At 35.0% G+C, this 21335-nt stretch overlaps 1 protein-coding gene across 1 annotated transcript in view; it reads left to right on the plus strand.

Annotated features, from left to right (window-relative positions):
* Positions 1-12074, plus strand: part of POF1B (POF1B actin binding protein) — a gene marked incomplete at both ends in the record, with an annotated part of 70663 nt that extends 58589 nt beyond the window's left edge. The window contains 6 exons of the mRNA XM_081115459.1: positions 480-593; positions 1658-1810; positions 2188-2307; positions 3823-3951; positions 4781-4863; positions 11945-12074. Of these exons, the coding sequence (XP_080971585.1) occupies positions 480-593; positions 1658-1810; positions 2188-2307; positions 3823-3951; positions 4781-4863; positions 11945-12074 (729 nt within the window). The remainder of the gene's footprint in view (positions 1-479; positions 594-1657; positions 1811-2187; positions 2308-3822; positions 3952-4780; positions 4864-11944) is intronic.
* Positions 12075-21335: the final 9261 nt, after the last annotated feature.

The raw sequence follows: 21335 nt of genomic DNA on the forward strand, positions 1-21335 counted from the left end.
ACTTCTTTTTTTTTCAAGCATTTAGCCTTTTTTATTTTAATTTGTGTTCTTGGTGCCATCAGCTAGGTACACTCATAATGCTTTTCATACAATGAATAACTGCTTGAGGACTTTGGAGTGGAATTTTTTGTTTCTGGGTTCCAATGAAAACATTTAGACTCTACTTTGAAAATTCACCACCTGCTAGGATTAACAAGAATTCTTTTTAGATTAAGGCAAAACATTAAAATCATTCAGAAGTTTCTGTTTCATTGCACTTTGAATTACCCAATCCATCAAGTTGTCTCTTTCAATATGCAGGTTTTTAAAGTTTCAATACTGTTGTATCTATATTTTGCTTAACTTTTAAGAATTCTGCTTATTAAGCAACTACAAATGAAAAGTATTTATTTAAACCTGCAATGTAAATAAGTCTTTGTAGTATGTAACTTGGAAAAGGTTTTTTTAATTCTGAATCATAACACATAATTTTATTTTAGTCGCTGGAAAATGACAAGTTAAGACTTGAAAAAGACTTGGTTTTCAAAGAAACTCAAATAAAAGAATATGAAGATCTCTTGGCATCAGTGAGAGCAAATAACCGTCAGCAGCAGGTAACTTGACATTTTTGTTGATGATAAACTAGATTGAAGCCTTTTCCTATGCATAATTACTGACACATTGGCGTTCTGAGCTCAATCCAGCCAGTGGTCGGCAAACTCATTAGTCAACAGAGCCAAATATCAACAGCACAACGACTGAAATTTCTTTTGAGAGCCAAATTTTTAAACTTAAACTATATAGGTAGGTACATTGCTATTAACTTAATTAGGGTACTCCTAAGGCTTAGGAAGAGCCACACTCAAGGGACCAAAGAGCCGCATGTGGCTTGCGAGCCGCAGTTTGCCGACCACGGATCCAGACACAATTAAAATATGACAGAATAATTTGTTCCTATAAGAATTGAATAGATTTGGCTATTTCTAATGACTAAAAAGACTCTCAGAAAAAGATAACCATATGTATTTTAGATATAAAGTTTATACAGTCCACATTTACCTATGCTGGTGGGTGACAAGAACTGCATAAATATTGAAAACCCAAGTTCACTCATGGATTTAATCTACAATGTGTCATAAAGTCATTGGGTTTTTGTTTTTTGTTTTTGTTTTTGTAGATCTTAACACGTGTTTGTTCAATGAATAAATGAAAGAGTCAACTCTAGAAGTGTTTTCCAGATGTCTGAGCAGAGTTGATTCCTAGGAAATTGTAATGAGTCTCTAAGGCTAATCCCTTCCTAACCTTTACTCCCATGACAGTCCCAAATTTTCATACACCTTCCATTTGTCACATAAATAATTAGGCATATGGTTATTTTTGGTGTCTTCTAGTAGGCAGGGTATAGCACTGTCAAAGAGTAGCAAGTGTGAGATTGCTAAATTAACAACGAAACTTCATCTAGTCTTGATTCCTTTTCACTCAAGACAGGTAAGCCAGAATAAGGGCAAGAATCTAGTATTTTACATGGCTGATTTAACTGACAATTTAAGGACCAATATTTAAGAAAACGAGGCATGGAAAAATATTTGCTTTATTTAATAGAATTAATCAACTAAAAGAGCACTCTTTCCCCCAAAGTAGAAACCATTTGTCTTATTTACTTGTATCTTCTTTACAGCAAGGACTTCAAGACTCAACTTCAAAATGCCAAGCATTGGAAGAAAGCAATCTCTCTCTTCGACATACACTATCAGACATAGAATATAGATTAAAAGAGCTGGAATACTGTAAACATAATTTAGAACAAGAGAATAAAAATCTTAGAATTCAGGTATTAAAACTTTGTTCTAAATATATGTTATTACCTTAGTTATACTATTGTGATGTTAGCATTGGCAAACATATATATTATATATATTTGTAATTATATTGTGTATATTATATATGTATATATGTGTATATATGTATACATATATAGATATAATCCTATTAATTTTGAGAAAATACATGGACTGCTCTCTGATGTTCTTGTGTGCAGTTAGGTCTTATCTCACTGCCATTTGGGCTGTATAATGCAATTCCTAAAAAATGCTCTCATTATTTCAGTTTTTTACTTAATCATGTGATTTTAATGTAATAAACCTTGTAATATAATATATATTTCCTTCATAACAATCCAATTACAGAAAGTTATCTTGTCTTGGGTAGGTTTCTGAGACATGCACAGGCCCTATGCTACAGGCTAAAATGGATGAGATTGGCAACCATTACAAGGAGATGCTAAAAAACTTAAGAATGGAGAAAGATAGAGAGATCTGTAAGCTAAGGGTAAGTTGATGCTACACTACATAAATACACAGGTCAGCACAACATTTCTAATAAAATAATGATGGTTTCACATTGAAAGCTACAAGGAAAAATCAAGTGAAGGTAGAATTTTAATAATATGCCATAGAATCTTTTGTTTAAATACATATCACTGTGTATAGAACATTGCTAAATTGTTCTCTAATTTAGCTTAATCTCCTCTAGGAAATAAAAATATATTAAGTTTAAGCTTTTTGTTTTTAATTTTTATCTATTTTTTATTCGATAGCAGGAAGACAGGACACTTTGTGAGCTTGCCTACAGCATGCTTATGCAGGCAAGAGCAACATTTGAGATTAACTAGCAAAGCCACAGTTGGATTCATAAAAATCCTCACTTCACTGTGAGGAATGATACATAGCAAGACCCTTGTTAAGCACAAGCATAAAAGCAGTGTTGAATTGTGTATGTGTAATTGGCATAAAAGTATTATATTTGTGAGAATAAGTATACATTACCTTATCTTGTAATTTTAGGTCAAATTGACTAACTCTTAATTTAGTGATTCCTAAATGTAGCTAAATATACTTAAATATTTTAATAGAAAAACTGACCACAGGTCTTTCTCTCCAAATATCACTGTATAATCCTGACCAAAAATAAAAAATGAAACAAAATATAATTTGTTCAAAAGTCTAGTGATTTTTCTAGCAAATTTCTTCCACTAGTTTCTTTTTCATCTCCGCATTACTAATAACACTTCAACCTAATAACCATCTATGCAGACATTATATACTAAAGAGGAAAATGGGCAAGATTTGGAGTCAGAAGATCTGTATTAGAGTTAGTTGCAGCTATGTTTCTTTTTTTTTTATTGATTTTTCACAGAGAGGAAGGGAGAGAGATAGAAAGCTAGAAACATCGATGAGAGAGAAACATCGATCAGCTGCCTCCTGCACATCTCCCACTGGGGATGTGCCCGCAACCCAGGTACATGCCCCCGACCGGAATCGAACCTGGGACCCCCCCAGTCCACAGGCCGACGCTCCATCCACTGAGCCAAACCGGTTTCGGCAGCTATGTTTCTTATTAGCTGTATAACTGTGTCATTTAACCTCTCTGGATCTCATCTCTCTGTTTTGTAAATAAGTATTATAACAATACTTATTTCACAGGGCTGCTGTGAGAATTGAGATAAGTCATGCAGGAGGAATATTTTGTGAATTGCAGATCATGATATAATATTCATTATTATTATTGAGTTTTCCTTAATTATAATTTGAAGGAATCTAAAGCTTTATTTTAATAATTGTAGCCTAAGAATGCTACCTACATAATGCCTAGCCCTAAATAGCAAAGGCACTTTTATAAAGATGAGAAATTTCTAATTTGCATGTTAATTCATATTTTATATTCATAAAGTTTTTCATATCATAGCTAGCTATTTGGCTTTATGTCACTTAACCTCTCTAGAATTCAGTTACCTATTTTGCAAATGAGAATTATAATCATTCTTATTTCTTTTTAAATTATTAGACTCAATTAAATCAGTATCAAAAAGATGTTTCAAAAAGAGAAGGAAGTTGCAGTGATTTCCAATTCAAGATTCATGAACTGACAAGCTTGCTGGAAGAGAAGGATTCCCTTATAAAGCGTCAGTCAGAGGTAAGAAAGGAAGGGATAGGGTACAGAGGAACAATGCAACTCAGTCCTGTAGGATAAATATTTCCCATGCATTAGAGGAGAACATATTTCTAAGACTCACTTTATTCATGAAGTAGAATGTGAGTGCAAAGAGGTAGAAAATTCATACTTCAGGAGAAATAATTCAAATGAAAGGTAGAATTGAAGCACAAATAAGTGGCACTGTGCGTTTTAATATTTTTAAGACTTTGATTTTATTATCTCATTAGCAATAAAACTTCCATAAGACTATGAGCTCCTTACTAGATTATTAGTTGCTTCAGCAAGGTACTGTATTATATTTTTCTCTGTATCTGTAGCATATAGCCAGGCTCTGTTATAAAATCAGTATCAAAGGAAGGAACTACCAAAAATGGTGGGTAATGTAGTATTGCTGTTATTGAACAAATGGTACTTGTAGTAATGTTCAGTGATTCACTATCGTTAGAAAATACCTGCTTCCATATTGAAGTTTCAGTGCTTTCTCTTATGGCTATACTAGTCAAGCATTTTAGGAAAAAACTTTCACATCATCTTGAGAACTATGTCCATTCAATCTCATGTTATCCCTCAAATATAGAAATCCTCTACCAGTTAGTGGAATGCTACATACATATATAATGTACCTTTTTGGGTACCATGAAGCAAGAATCTGTAGTATTCAACAAATGGAATTAAAACATTTGACCTAAAGGTTAACAAGGAAGAAAAACAAGTAATTATTCTTAGTAACCTTATTAAGTGATTGAACATACTTCTTACCTCATGTTTCTACTGTTTTCAAATGATTATACTACCTTTTATTTGTAAGGAACTCTCAAAGTTGAGACAAGAAATATACTCATCTCATAACCAACTCTCCAGTGGTGGAAGGACTACAATTACTACTAAAAAGTAATGTATTTTAATATGACTATGGTTATTTATAATCCAAGTTATAGCATTATAATTTATATATAAATTATATATGCATATCCCTATCTCTATATATCATCTATCTATCTATCTATCTATCTATCTATCTATCTATCACTTATCTAATCTATCTATCTCTGTATCCCTAGACAGGGTTTGATGTCTTCTGTAGGACAGTAATTCTACTAAAGAGTAAATATTCACAAAAAGACATCACTATTATGGTCAATAAAATTCTGTAGAACACCTTTCCTGTATTTACAATATATTAAGTACAATGGAAGTGAAAAGAAAATAATTGATTGTTTAACAAACTATATGAGTCAGGACTCTTTCAGTTGCACATGCCAGAAATCCAACTTAAACTGGGAGTTAGCTAATTCATTTAATTGGCATTGCTTGGTGTTTACATGGATTCTTGTGTTGAAAATACATTTTCGAAAGCTTTCTCTATCTCTTGGCTATGCTCTTTCCTGTGTAGATGTGATTCTTAGGCAGTGTCTTCCCTCAGCAATATGACCATAGCATACATCCCAACAATTTAGCATAACAAAATAGAAACTGATCCTTTATGAATAATCTAGGGGCCCAATGCATGAAATCATGCACCTTGAAAGGAACTGTGGGCCACAAGGCTGCAGCGGGCACAGGGGTGGGTCTCGGCCTCTCCTACCACGACCCCTGGTTCCCTCTCTGCTGGCAGCCCTGCTCCCACAACTGCCACTCCCATGTGCTGATGGTGCTGGCCCCATTCACACCCGCTGACGGCACAGAGTGATTGGGGCCAGTGCCAGCAGCAGGTGCGAGCAGCGGCTGCTGTCCCGATTGCCCCTCAGGAGCAGGGGGAGGTGGAGAAGCCCTTAGGGGTGATCGGGGCCAGCAGCCACCACTCGCACCTGCTGCCAGTGCCAAGTGGTCGGGGCCAGTGCGGGGCACTGGCAGCAGGTGCAAGTGCCAGGCAGGACCATGGTGCATGGGAGCAAAGAATTTTCAGTAACCACCAGAGGCTTGCCCCGATGACAGTGACCAGCACCCTGTCTTGGTCTGAAGCCCCAGCTCACCTGCTCCACCATCCCACTGCAGCCTACGCTCACCATGTTCCGCACTCTGCTGCTTGCTGCTGAAGCCCGCCATGCTCCACGTACGCCCCCTGGTGGTCAGCACACATCATAGCGACCAGTTATTCGGTTGTTCGGCCATTCAGTCTATTTGCATATTGGGGTTTTATATATATAAACTAGGGGCCTACTGCACGAATTTGTGCACCTTGCAAGAAACTGGGGGCACGAGGCTGCAGTGGGCACAGGGGCAGGTCTCGGCCCATCCTCTGCGCCCCCACCTGGCCCCTCCCATTGTGGCCTTGCCCCACCCCCCCCCATCCCCTGTCTGCCTGCAACCCCGCTCCCACCGTCACCTTTCCCATACACCGGCAGCAGGTGCGAGCACCAGGAGGGCCGCAGCACACAGGGAGCAAAGAATTTTCAGTAACATCCAGATGCCCCGATGACAGCAACCGGCTCCCTGCCTTGGTCTGGTACCCTTGCTCATTTGCTCCACCATCCCTCCATGGCCGACGCCCGCCATGTTCTGTACACGCCCCCTGGTGGTCAGCATGTGTCATAGTGACCAGTTGTTCAGTTGTTCGGTTGTTCCAGTTGTTCCACCGTTCAGTCTATTTGCATATTAGCCTTTTGTTATATAGGATAGTTTCAGCAAAAGTCTATTTTGGATATTTCATATAAATGGAATGATACAAAATGTGGTATTTTGTGACTGGATTCTTTCACTTTGCATAATGTTTCTAGACTCAACCATATTTTAGCATGTGTCAGTACTTCATTGCTTTTTTGTTACTAAATAATATCCCATCTAATGAATATACAACATTTTATTTATCCACTTATCAATTTATGGACATTAGGGCTGTTTAAAATTGGGGGCCATTACATATTTGTGTGGACATATACAGTATACTACAAAATGTATAAATCTAAGTCTAGTTAGCATCTTTCACCACACAGTTATAAACTTTTTTCTTGAGATAAGACATTTTTAAAATATGTTTTTATTGATTTTTAGAGAGAGAGGAAAGGAGAGGGATAGAGAGATAGAAACATCAATGAGAGAGAAACATCAACAATCTGCTGCCTCCTGCATGTCCCTACTGGGGATCAAGCCTGCAACCTGGGCATGTGCCTTGACCAGGAATCAAACCACTGACCTCTGGTTCCTGGGTTGACTTGCAACCATTGAGTCACACAGCTGGGCAAGATAAGAAATTTTAAGATCTACTTTTTTAGCAACTTTCAAATATACAATACTTTTATTAACTATAGTCGCCATGCTGTATATCATACCCCCAGGAATTACTTTTTTTATAACTGGAAGTTTATACCACCTTCACCCATTTCAGAGTCCACCCCTCCACCCCCTCCTTTGGCTACCACCAATCTGTTCTCTGTTTCTGTGAGTTCGTTTATTTGTGTGTTTTTTAAATTCCATGTATAAGTGAGATCATATGGTATTTGTCTTTCTCTGACCTATTTCACCATGCATAATGTCCTCAAGATCCATCCATTCTGTCATAAATGGTAAGATTTCCTTCATATTTATGGCTGTATAATACTTCACTGTGCGTTTGTGTGTGTATATATTAATTGCTGTGTCATATGGTAGATCTATTTTTAATTTTTTGAGGCACTGCCATACTGTTTTTCACATTGGCTATACCAGTTTACATTCCCACAAATAGTGCACAAGAGTTCCCTTTTCTCCACATCCTTACCAACACTTGCTATTTCTTGTCTTTTAGATAATAGCCATTATAACAAATGTGAGGTGATAACTTCTCTTTCTTATTTTTGAAAATTGTGTACTTCTTTCTTTGATAATTGGTTTGGTTGGAGCTATATCAATTTTATTGATGTTCTTAAAGAACCAGGTTTTAATTGGTTTTCCTCTACTGCTTTACCATTTTAAATTTCATTGATATTTTATCTTTATTTTCTTTTTTATGTATATTTTCCACTTAATCTTCTCTTTTCTAGTTTCTAACCTGGAAACATAGGACATTGGTTTTAGACCATTGCTAATATAAGCTTTTAATGCTACAAGTTTCTACTTAACCAGTGCTTTAGCTGTATCCCCCAATTTTAAGTTGTAGTTTCATTTGCATTCAGTTCAAAATATTTTTAAATTTCCCTTTTGATTTGTTTTTGGGTTATTCAGAACTGTATTCTTTAGTTTCCAAATCTATGGGACTTTTCTAGATATATTTATGTTATTGATTCCTAATTTATTTTCATTATGGACAGAGAACATATCTTGTATTCATTATAATCATTTTAAATTTATTGAAACTTGTTTTGTGGCTCAGAATAAACTCTTGGTAAAGGTTCCATGTTCTTGAAAAGAATGTATAACCTACTGACGATAAATGGAGCATTTTATAAATTTTACTTAGCTCAATTCTATTGTTCATAGCTTCTATATCTTTTTAATATTCTTTATTGTTTAAAGTATTACATATGTCTCCTTTTTCCCCCATTGACCTCTCCCCAGCCACACCCACCTCCCAGCACACTCCCTTATTCCCCCTAGGGTCTGTGTCCATTGGTTATATGTATGCACACAAGTCCTTTGGTTGATCTCTTACCACACCAGCCCTACCTCGCCCCCTGCCTTCCCTCTGACGTTTGACAGTCTATTTGATGCTTCTCTGTCTCTGGGTCTATTTTTGTTCATCAGTTTATGTTGTTCATTATATCTTAACTGACTTTCCATTTCCTTCTAATATCAATTATCTTAGAAGGCATGACAAAATGTCCGATTCATAATGTGAATTTGTTTATTTCTCCATTAATTTCCATCAGTTTTTTTTTGCATGTATTTTGACTTTCTAGTAGGCGGTGCATAAACATTTAGGATTGCTATGTCTTATTGAATAAAAATTAAGGATTGTAGTATCTTGTGGATGAATTGACACCTGTATCATTATTAAGTGAACTTCTATGCTTCCTGGTTTGAGGGCTAGTTCATCTGATATTATAACTACTCTAGCTTCCTTTTGATTACAGATTGCATGATAAATGTTTCTATTCTTTTTAGTTTATTCTGTTAATTTGTTTATATTTAAAGTTTTTTTTTAAATAAATAACTAGAGGCCCAGTGAGTGCATGGATTCATGCACCAGTGAGGTCCCTCAGCATAGTCTGTGGGGATCAGGCCAAACCCGGCAGTCCAACACTGCCTGCCAGTCCCACTCATCCTGGTCCAGTCAGTCCTGATCAGAAGAGGCTAGCGCCACCATAGCAGCGCTCACCAGCCAGCCAGTCAGCTTTGAGCCTTGTGTCTGGCACCTGTAGGTCAGCTGAGCGGCACTCCCGCTGTGGGAGCACACTGACCACCAGGGGGCAGCTCCTGCATTGAGCATCTGCCCCCTGGTCAGTGTGCATCATAGTGACCAGTTGACCATTCGGTCACTTAGACACTATATATATATATATATATATATATATATATATATATATATACACACAAACACACACACACAGTTGGATCTTGTGTTTTTATCCTAAGTAGCAATATTTGCCTTTTGATTGGAGTGTTTAGACCATTTATACTTAATGTGATTATTATGTTTGAGTTTAAATTTACCATCTGGCAATTTGTTTTCTATTTGTCCCATATTGCCTTTATTCCACTTTTCCTCTTTTCTTTTTTCCTTTTAGATTAATTAATCTTTTTTATTATTGCATTTTATCTATTTTATTAGCCTATTAGGTATACTTCTTTTTTATAATTGTAAAGGATTAAAGTATTTTTTATCTCATCACAGTCTACCTTCAAATAAAATTATTATGCCTCATCACATGTAGCATACAAACTTTATAATAGTATACTTCCATTTCCCTTCATGATCTTTTTGGTGTTTTTTTTTTAATCCTCACTCGAGGATATTTTTCCATTGATTTTTAGAGAGAGGGAAAGACAGAGAGAAATATCGATGTGAGAGAAACACATTGATTGGTTACCTCCTGCACGAGCCCTGACCAGGGCCAGGGTGGGCAGGAGCCGGCAACTGAGGTATGTGCACTTGACCTGAATCGAATCTGGGACCCCTCAGTCCACAGGCCTACACTCCATCCACTGAGCCAAACTGGCTAGGGTCTTTTTGGTATTTTTGACACATATATTTACCTTTACCTATATTATAAATTCCCAACACAATTTTCCTTTCAATTGCCAATTATTTCTAAAGAAATATTAATAAGAAAAATATCCAATCTTGTTTTAAATTTACCCACATTTTTTTTCCTGTTACTGTTCATTCTTTTGCTTAGCTCCAAATTTCTATCTGATATCATCTTCCTTCTGCCTGAAGGACTTCCTTAAACATTTCTTGTCATGCTGATGAAGACTTCTCTTGTGGTTTTTTTTTATATCTGAAAACCATCTTTATTTTGCCTTCATTTTTCAGTTATTTTTACTATGTATAGAATAGTAAGTCAATAATTATTTTTTCTATCAATACTTTAAAGATGTCATTCCACTGTCTTCTGACTTTCACTGTTTGATAAGAAGTTAGCTGTTTATCTTATGATTGTTTTCCTCTTAATGTTCTTTTTTTCTCTCGCTGCAAGAAACTCAATCACTGGTTTTCAACAATTTGGTAATAATGCACTTCTCTGTTTTTTTCTTCATCAGTCTTTCCCTTGATGTCCATTGAGCTTCTTGGATCTGTGTGTTCGTAGTATTCAAAACTTTGGAAATAATTTGATCATTATTTCTTCATTTATTTTTGTCTACTGCCAATCCTGCAGGTCTTCAATTGCACACATTGAGTGAACCTGATATTTTCCATAGATAACTCATATTCTATATTCTTCAGTGTTTTTACTCTCATGTTTTATTTTGGATAATTTTTCTTGATGTCTTCAAATTAACAGTATTTCCTTCTGCAGTGCCTAAAATGGTGTTAATCCCATACAGTGTAACTTTCATGTAAATAAGTTCAATGTAAATCTTTATATTCTTCATTGTTCTCATATTGTTCATGCCTCCTTCTGTTTTGTTTTGTTTTTTAGTATAAATTTTATATTCCCTTGCCAACTTGTTTCTTTTATCTACAATTTCTTGGTCTGTTTCTACTAATTTATTTTTCTATTCATTATTAGTCATATATCCCTGCTTCATTGCATGCTTACTAATTTTTCATTGAATGCCATATATTGTGATTTTTCATACTGGATTTCTGAATATTTTTATATCACTAAGTATTTTATGGTTTTATTCTGAGATAAAGTTAAGTTACTTGGAAATAGTTTAATACTTTCAAGTCTTGCCTTTAAACTCTATTAGAACAAACTAGATAGTCTAGGACTAATGACATCCCACTACTAAGGCAATAATCTCCTGTAGTCTCTGCTTGTTTTTCCCCATACTAGTTTTTTCCATTCTGGTTAGTGGAACAAACTATTCCCATTACTATGTGAGCTCTAGGAATTTCCATACTACTCCTTTCCAGTGGCTCTTTCCCAAGTCTGGGTAACGTTTTTACGTTCCTACAATGATCCGTACTCACGCAAAGATTTGTGGTCAACCCTCTACAGGTCTCCTGACCCTTCTCCATCTATGTATCTCTCTCCTGTCTATTATTCTGCTCCACAAATTCTGGCTGCTTTGGCACGTTTTACTTGAAATTTTGTTACCGCAACTTGGTGAAACTGCCAGAATCTGTTTGGCTTCCCTTTTCCTATGCTGTGATCAAGGAAATCTCCAGGCACTTTTAGGGCTTATGTCATTTGCTTCCCTTCGTTTTTATCACTCTCTCATCTGCCTGTGGTCCATTATTTCCAGAAACAGAAGTACCTCCCCTTACTCTTTTTAAAAATAATAGTAGTAAGTCTTTGTACATTAACAGGGGATTTTTAAAAAGAAAATGTTAAAAGTCTTACAGAGAAAAATTATTTTAATAAGGGGAATCAAATTAGGAGTGACTACGTAGGAATGAAAGTTATTTTCATGTGCATCTTGTAAACTAACTTTTTTTTCTGTGTAGGTACAGGACACAATATCCAATCCTAGGACTCCTGTATGATGACTATGAATATATACCACCAGGTAGTGACACACAGACAATTGTGATTGAGAAAACAGAAGACAAATGGACCTGTGTAAGTTCACTTTAATGTATCTAGTGCTAGTCCTATTAGTACTAAAATGCATGTATATTCTTTATATATAACAGCCTTTTAAAATTCTGGTAAAATATCAGAATAAACTAAAATGTTACAGAATTTTTTTTCCTCTTAAGACTTTTCCACATTTCCCTTACTGATATATAGTAAGAGATAATAAACTGTTAAATGATTCATACATGGAGCATTATAATTAATTATCTAAACTGTAGTAAATTAGACATGATTTTACCCCAAATAGGAACACAATTAACATTGGGTTTTATTTCCTTGCACACCTTAGGAGTTATTGAAATGATTCTATTAAAATTTTCCAAAAACATTATTGTTTCTGAAGCAGGTAGAAAATATTATAGATGATTATGAAGGGGAATGGAAGATGGAGAAGCATGTTTTAATAATACTTGCAATCATATATGTCCTGTAGATTCTAAATTTTTAAGATTTGTAAGAGAAAAGGTATGCCTGTTTTTCTAACTAGATTATAAGATTATCTACCTTTAAATCCCATAGTTATAGTTAAATTGATGAAGAGTACTTTAAATGTCATGTATTCTAATATCTACCTTCTACAACATTCTCCAGGATGACAAGATGATACAGACCTTAGCCTCTTTCTATATACAGTAGTCCAATACATTAGTAAAGGGGACAATTACTAAAACCCTCTTTTTCTGCAGGACTGAAAGCTACTCTCCTAAAACTTTTCTACTTATTAACCTATTGACCTTTAAAGTAATGAACATCAAACAAAGGATATATTTTTTCTAGCATAGTGGTTCTCTACCAGCAGCAATTTTTCCCTTTAGGGGACATTTAGCACTGTTTGGAGACATTTTTGTTATTGTTGTTAATCATCAGAGGATATTTTTCCATTGCTTTTCAGAGAGAGTGGAAGGGAGGGAGGGAGGGAAGAAGGGAGAGAATAAAAATTTTAAATAATTTTTAAATGGGGGGGAGAGAGAGAGAGAGAGAGAGAGAGAGAGAGAGAGAGAGAGAGAGGTGTGAGAGCCCAAACTAGGGGCAGGAGCAAACCCGTAACCGAGGTACATGCTATTGACTGGGAATCGAACGCTTTAGTACATGGGCCAACGTTCTAACAACTTAGAAACACTGGCCAGGGCTGGAGACATTTTTTGCTTTCACAACTGGGGATTGAGTACTATTGGTATCTGGTGGGTAAAGACCAGGGTTGCTACAATGTACAGGAAAGTCCCCCACCACAAAGAATTATCTAGCCCAAAGTGTTAACAGTGCCGAGTTTGAAACACCCTACTAACACAACAGAATGACCTTGATGTTCTTTTTCTCTCTAATTACATACTCCTATAGTGCTGCCAAGTGGTTGTAACAATAATCCATTGATAGTAATGGGAATGTATGATATTCCTCAAATACAATGAACAGAAAAAAGCTGAGATTCCTAGCTTGGAAACTATACAGTATCTGACTTTAACACTGTGAAAATGACAGCTTTTGCTTTGTTAAAAATTGCTTAGGTACTAAAAGCAGATAACACTAACCTATGGTTATTAAACTCAGGCAGTGGTTATCCTTGAGGATGGGTACTTATTGGAAGTGAGCATAAGGAAGACTACTAGGGTATTAATAGCATGCTGTTTTTTGATCTGTGTGATGGCTGCATGTGCTCAGTTTGGGAAAATCCATTTAGTTGTACACTTGTATGTGCACTTTTTTCTACATGTTTATGATACTTCAATAAAAGGCTTAAAATGCTTAAATATGCCACAAAATACAATAGATAAATATATAAATGTCAATCGATTGCAGAACCTTTTGAAGAAAATTTAAAATCACAGATTTATAGTTAATAAAATACTATATTTGTATAGTTAATAAATAACTGCAGGTGTAGAGTTAATAAAATTAAGCAACTATTAAATAATTCCTTTTAAAAATTACCTTTTGGTTGAACAAACTCAACTATTTAATTTTAAAAAAATTTCAAAATTGTTTAGCTTTGAAGCCCTTTTCTAACTACAATCAAGCCATTAATTTTGTATAAGTGGTTGTCTATCATCTATAAAAGCAATCAACATTTAGTGACCCAAAAATAAAAATAATTTGAGCTTTGACATAGGTGTTTCTTAGGTTATTAATTAGTTGAGAGTTACTAATTACTACTTGTTAACTAATAAAGGGTACCTGATAGCCCAAGAACCACATGAGCAGCGAGGGAAAGTCAGTATAGGATTTAAAATTTGTCACTGAGAGGTTATTTGATGTTGAAATTTAAGACTGAAAAGCAATTGCTGCTACTAACTATATGTACCCCAGGGGTTACATCAATGTGAAGATCTGTCAAATAGTATTCATTACTACTTTCCCCATTAAAAATGTGTAGCAATAAATACCAAACCTGATATCTTAAAGGACTAGATACTGAGAGTTAGTTCAAAATCTATATTTATTAACAGTTAGAGACATTTGGATATATTTAACCTCTAAATATGACACCAAGGAAGAACTCTACTGAATCCTCCCTCCCTAATGCTTAAAATAATTTGAAATATATACCTAGACTAAAGTTAGACAAACCACTGTATCATTAAATCTATACTAATAAAAGGGTAATATGCTAATTAGACCGGGTCGACCGGACATCTTCCTGTCGTCCTTCCAGACAAAACCACAGTGGCGGGGGCCAAGGCAGTGGCAGTTAGGGGTGATCAGGCCGGCAGGGGAGAGCAGTTGGGGGCAATAAGGCAGGCATGCAGAGTGGTTACGGGCAATCAGGCAGGCAGACAGGTGAGCGATTAGGAGCCAGCGGTCCCGGATTGCGAGAGGGATGTCCGACTGTGGGATCAGGTCTAAACTGGCAGTTGGACATACCCCAAGGGGTCCTGAATTGGAAAGGGTCCAGGCCAGGCTGAGGGACCCCTCCCCCCATATAAAATTTGTGCACCGGGCCTCTAGTATACATATAAAAGAGCACCATAAAATCATAGTGCATTTCATTTGGTTTTATATCTATCAATTTAAATCACTTTTCAAAACTGTGTTCATACAATGACAATGTCTAAAATCAATTATCAGCCAGTTGTAAACTAACGTTTTTTTTTCTTTTCTAGCCATGAATGACTCTCAAATTCAGAAGAAGTTTTTTGGGGGTCTGCATCAGTACTTTATTTTTTCCATAACAAAAGGCCAATCAAAATTTTGAACCATGGCACTACCCAGTGAATCAAATGGAATGAATTAGTCCTGAAGATGAGTTTCTCCATTTATGAGGCCTGAATCTACATTCTTGTATTAATATAGCAATATATCACTTATTTAAACTTCCATAGCAGTCAATATAGGACATAATTCACTACTTTTCAATAGAATGCTTCCTAGATACTGAATTAATTTGTTGGGGCAGAGATTTTACAAGTTTTTCCACTAGAAGATCTTCTCTGATATTAGATATGCAATTCAGCTACAAGGATTGATACTGTTTATTACCAAAAAATAGGCAAAAAAACTACTGGATTTTTTTTTTTTAAAGTCTAGTGCATGGTCTATACCAGTGATGGCGAACCTATGACACGTGTGTCAGAGGTGACATGCGAACTCATTTTTTTGGTTGATTTTTCTTTGTTAAATGGCATTTAAATATATAAAATAAATATCAAAAATATAAGTCTTTATTTTACTATGGTTGCAAATGTCAAAAAATTTCTATATGTGACATGGCACCAGAGTTAAGTTAGGGTTTTTCAAAATGCTGACACGCCGAGCTCAAAAGGTTCGCCATCACTGGTCTATACAGTATATATTTGTTTTTCTCACATTGAACCTATGACTAAAAGAGCTGCTTCATTACATGCTATTTATACCTCTTAGAGACATAACTAAACCAAGGGTGATGGTTAGCTTCATTAAGTAGGGAAGTGGGATATTTTTTAAATAAATAAATCCACTAATTTGCACATTGTAATATTATGGTTCTAAGTACATATCAATGGCTTGGCAAATCTGTTCTTTCAAAGCATATCATCCTCCAAATGAGCTCACCCACTTCCTTGAAAACATATAACAATATATTGGAGTAGTGGGTAGAAAGAAAGTAGACATTTTTATAGTAGAATATATAATGTGACATTGAAATATTGCATAAAGGCTTAAGAAGTAAAAAAGAAACAACAAATTATTGATATCTGCATCTGACTTGGGAGAAAGAGCTTTTATAGTAGAGTATTTACTGAACTTAGAAGTTGGTTGATTAATTAGGTTTTAATGACCTTACAAAGTGAACGAAAGTATTTTCTAAGTATATTAGTAGATAGGAATGAAATTTCTTAATTTCAAGCCCTCTGCTTAAAGTTAAGAATTAGCAAAAATTAAAACGTTTGCATTTGACAAAATAGATTAAGGCAACAAATATAATATATATGGGTTACATTTAAATAAGGTTTTGCACTGAAATATCTCTGCAAATATCTGTATAGAACCTATCATGTTTTATAATTATAGTTTAATAATTATTCATTATACTATGTTAAGATAGGAACAGATGAGGCACTAAATCAAACCATAATAAGAAAAATGCTTTTAATACTCATAACTTTCAAATAGGTTTTGATACAAAGCTAAAGCCTTATTTTGTTATCTTAATACTTTGACTAAAAGGTCAAGCTCTATAATATGGATTGCTACGATTCCAATTTTATCAATATTTTGTGATAGAAAGTGTTAATATTTTTCATGAGCTATATAGTCCTTACATTTTTTCCCTTGGTGTGGGAATAACAGGGCAGTTTCCCTTCTGCTAACTACTCATATATGTACCTGTAAGAAAATTATGCCATATTTTCTAGCCATTACATATGATATAAATGGTGGTTTTTAGTAGCCTAATAGAAAACTACCACAACTTTTTGAAAATTAGAACTGTCAGCATGTCATTGGCTTACTTGATCTAAGCATAGTGATTGAATGGAGTTGTCATGACAAGGTACTTATTGCACTTAATAAATTTAAATGTATGTATTTCTTTTCCAATTTCTGATTAAGATCAATAAAAATAGTAGTGATTTCTTTTCCCTCACAACTTTCGCACAGCTTCTCTCTGAAAATTGCAACAACAAAAATGTTGTCAGGTGAGAAATGCCTATTATCTAATTTCTATTCGAGTATGTTTCACTTTAGATGTCAAATAAAATGGAGACTGCAAGAAATGCAAGACAAGTTATTTTTTTTTATTGCTTAACGTATTACAAGGGGTATTACATATGTGTCCTTTTTTCCCCCCCGCCCTTGACAGTCCCCTAGCCTCCCCTATCCCCCAGTGGCAAGACAAGTTATTTAAGTGTCTAAATAAAATATGTGAAGTATCTGTATGTTCTTCGTGGAAGTCCTCGTAAGAAACATGCAGGATAGGTTTTTAGCTTAGCTATACATTTTTGTCAGGAAGTTGCTATCATGTGAATATTAGAACTAAAAATACCCCCCTAACTGAAAAAAACAAAAAAGCCTGATGTGAACTCTTAGTGACAATTCAACATAGTTGGACCTCTGGTTGTTGCAGGTTTCTGATTTAAAAGCCTAGTCTTACAAACCTAGTCTTGTAATTTCCATAACTCATTTATTGCAAATATGATTCCATAAAGCATTCTTCCCATCCCTGAAATAGTATTTTAACTGTAATACATTTTCTTAACACAAACAGTACAAAAGGATCAAAATGAAGTTTAAAAATTTTCATCTTACCCCCCAATTTGGATTACCTAAACAAAAAGCCATTCTCACTTCTTTCTCATTATTGTAATCTACAAAGATGTGTAGACATAATTCTTTTGAAAGTAAGAAAACTTCTCTACAAGGTTATCTTTCCACCATCACACACCATTACTAAATTTATTGGATTTTTATAGTACTTTGTTTAATAAAAAAATATAAAGTATTTCATGCTGATACTTGGATAAAATAGTGAATATAAGTTTTAAATTAAATAATATAATAAATAATTCCATGTTTTAATAAAAAAGTTAATATTTAGTGTCAAAATAAGACATTCATCTTTTGAGTCTACAAAGGAACACTAGAATTGCTAAATGAAATAATTATGATAGCCAGGCAGTCTTCGTAACCTTCTTGGATTGGTCTCTTGTGGATGAGATGTTAAGTCCAGGGTCTTTGGTTTGGTTTCCCAACCAATTATATTAAAATTAATTTTTTGTTACTAAATTTTATGTTCCAGAGATCCTCTATGTTAAGGAATAGCTTTTGCAATATAATGCTGTGATTCAATATCTGGTTTGCTAACACAATCAGTGTTGGATGCTCCTAGCTCATTTGTACCAAGATATAAGTCAGACCAATTTCTTAAAATAGGAAAATATATAGGCTTTATGAGGTAGTTCTCTAAAGGAGTCTGATGAGCCAGCCATGTTATGAGTAGTTGTTATTGGGACCTAGGATGACAGGGTTTTGGGATCAGATAGGTAATGATTGGGACTTACATATGGGCAAATTGGGATAGTTTAAATATTGCCAATTGGTCCGAAATTTAAAATGAAGCAGAGCTCTCTTTGAAATAGTTATTTGGGTAATGTTCAAAGAGAAAGGCTACACAACTGGAACAAAGCAGGTGAAATATTTTTCATTTGGGATTATCTAGTGCTACAGTCTTGACCCTACAAGTGTCACAATTTCTTTTCCAGAGCCTCTAAACTGCCAATAACACTAGCCAGTTCTTATCTAGGATCCAAGGTTCTAAGAGACCTTCTTAAACCAGTATCAAATTTATAAGCTAATTATATTTTGAAGAATAGAATGGAGCCGAACAAAGTTAGAAACATTCTCTAATCCAATGATATTCTAGAGCACTGATTTTCTGCATATTCTCCAAAAGAATCCCTATTAAGAGCCAAAAAACCTTATTGGATAGAATTAGGACAGCATTTTTTTTTTATTCTCACCAACACATCTGAACAAGATGTCTGAACAAAATATCTAAACAGGAGGATTATTTTGTTCCTCTGACTTTATGTGAGATGAGTCATTTTTTTCTGTAAGTAGGCATACTTAATTTAAGATTAAGAATTTTGCTATATATTCTTTCAAAAAATGTCTGGGATTTACTTCAAATTAAACCAGTGAGATTAGGGGGCTTCATAATAAATCAGTTAGGTAGGAGGGTACAGAGAGGAATGAGGAAGAATATAAACGAAACAAAGTTGGCTACAAAATGATGACTGAAACTGGGTGGTGGCTACATACTGTAGGGGTTCATTATATTCTTCTATTTTTATTCCTTTTAAATATATTTTATTGATTTTTTTACAGAGAGGAAGGGAGAGGGATAGAGAGTTAGAAACATCGATGAGAGAGAAATACCGATCAGCTGCCTCCTGCACACTCCCTACTGGGTTTGTGCCCACAACTAAGGTACATGCCCTTTACCGGAATTGAACCTGGGACCCTTGAGTCCGCAGGCCAACGCTCTATCCACTGAGCCAAACTGGTTAGGGCTCTTCTATTTTTATATATGGTTGAAAATTTTCTGTGATAAAAAGTTATATAACATGTATCTTTCATACTATATATTTTTTCTCAATCCTCACCTACTACCATACATTTTTTTCCAATCCTCACCCAAGGACATGCTTAGGGAAAAAAAAGGGAGTGAGAGAGAACCGACAGGACCCGAAACGAGTTGGCCTTGGCCAGGAATCGAACATCAAACTAGCAACCTTTTGGTGCACAAGATGACACCCAACTGACAGGCATCCTAGCTTGGCTCTATCATATATATTTTTAAGGGCAGTTCAAGTTTCAAACTGGTGGTTGTCCTATATAAGCATGAGTTGAATTTAAGAGCTATACCTGAGCGACAATAGCAATTGACAGTAGCAATCTTTTCCTCTCTATCATGGTATAGGCCATTTATAAGTGAAAATCAGAAAAATCCATTTCCACAAAATGGCCCTGAACTGTTCTGGGAAAATGCTTTTAAAATAATTACCAAGTTATTTCTCTTTCTTATGATGGTACTTTGATCTGCATTGTTAGGGTGAAATCTGTTTTGTCATAAGACAGGCCTGTGCCAGTAATATTTGTATTTTTAAGACAATTTTGTTTGTAATATAAGCTAAATTTTCATTTGTTCCATCTTGAATGAGGTTTTCTAGACCCAATTTATAAGTGAAAGAAAGAAAATCCATCTATTTTTCTCCAGCTTCAGTGTAACCACAAATAATTGGAAAATCTCTTTATATGGATCTCTACTTCCTTCGGCTCCTCTACAATATATTCCTTACACACAGTCCAGGGTCTTCAAAATGTAAATCATGTTACATATTCCCATCCTTAAAACTCTCCAATGGCTTCCCATTTCAAATTCTCACAGGTTTCATCTCTCATCAGTCCCCCTTACCATGATCCAGCCAAAGCTGGTCCATCTCTGGTTATTTGCATTTTTACATTTCTCTGCCTTGAATGCTATTCCACAGGATATTCATATGACCTGGCTCTTCTTTTCACTCATGTCTCAGCTCAAATGCCATGTCCATCGCTATCTGTTTAAACAAAGTTGCCAAAGTGCACCAGAATCACCCTGGGGACTTTTATCTTAACACCTTATTACTCTTATGGAGCTTACTAGAAATGCAGAATTGAAGGCCCCATCCCACACCTACTGAATCAGAATATGTATTTTAACAAGATCCCTAGATAAACTATATAGATATTAAAGCTTAAAAAAGCACTGGTCTAACATGTAATGACTAACACATTCTTTTTTGTTAGTGATCATTAAAAGACAATTAACCAAATTGACAGTCTTAAGCAATAGTGCTATTTAGGTACATTAATTCTACTGAATGATAACTAGTTTGAATATAGATTATTTTTATGCTCATTTGCAGAAGTCTTTCCCAAGTACTTAATAGTTTTCCTTTAAAATGTATTTTGCTCTATTAGAAACATAATTTTAGATTCATTTCTCAAGATTGTGTTACTTAAGCAGGTTAAAAATATTTAGTTTTCTCTATAATATTAAATATCAAGTCTTAAGATGGGCACTTTTATAGCATTCTGTCATGGTTTTAGCAAAAATTTATATTTTTGAGGAATAATCAGGTCACAATCATTACAATTTTTCAGATTCTTAACTTGTATTGTTGCTAATGCACAAAATTCTACATGTTAATCTGCAGACCAAATTGCCTAAGAGCAACTTTAAGTGAAAAGTCTCTTAATAAAGCATGAACCTTACAGCAAAACTTTAAATAAATTTGTACAACC

This window comes from Myotis nattereri (genome assembly GCF_964212035.1).
Source record: "Myotis nattereri genome assembly, chromosome: X".
In the NCBI taxonomy this organism is placed as follows: Eukaryota; Metazoa; Chordata; class Mammalia; order Chiroptera; family Vespertilionidae; genus Myotis; species Myotis nattereri.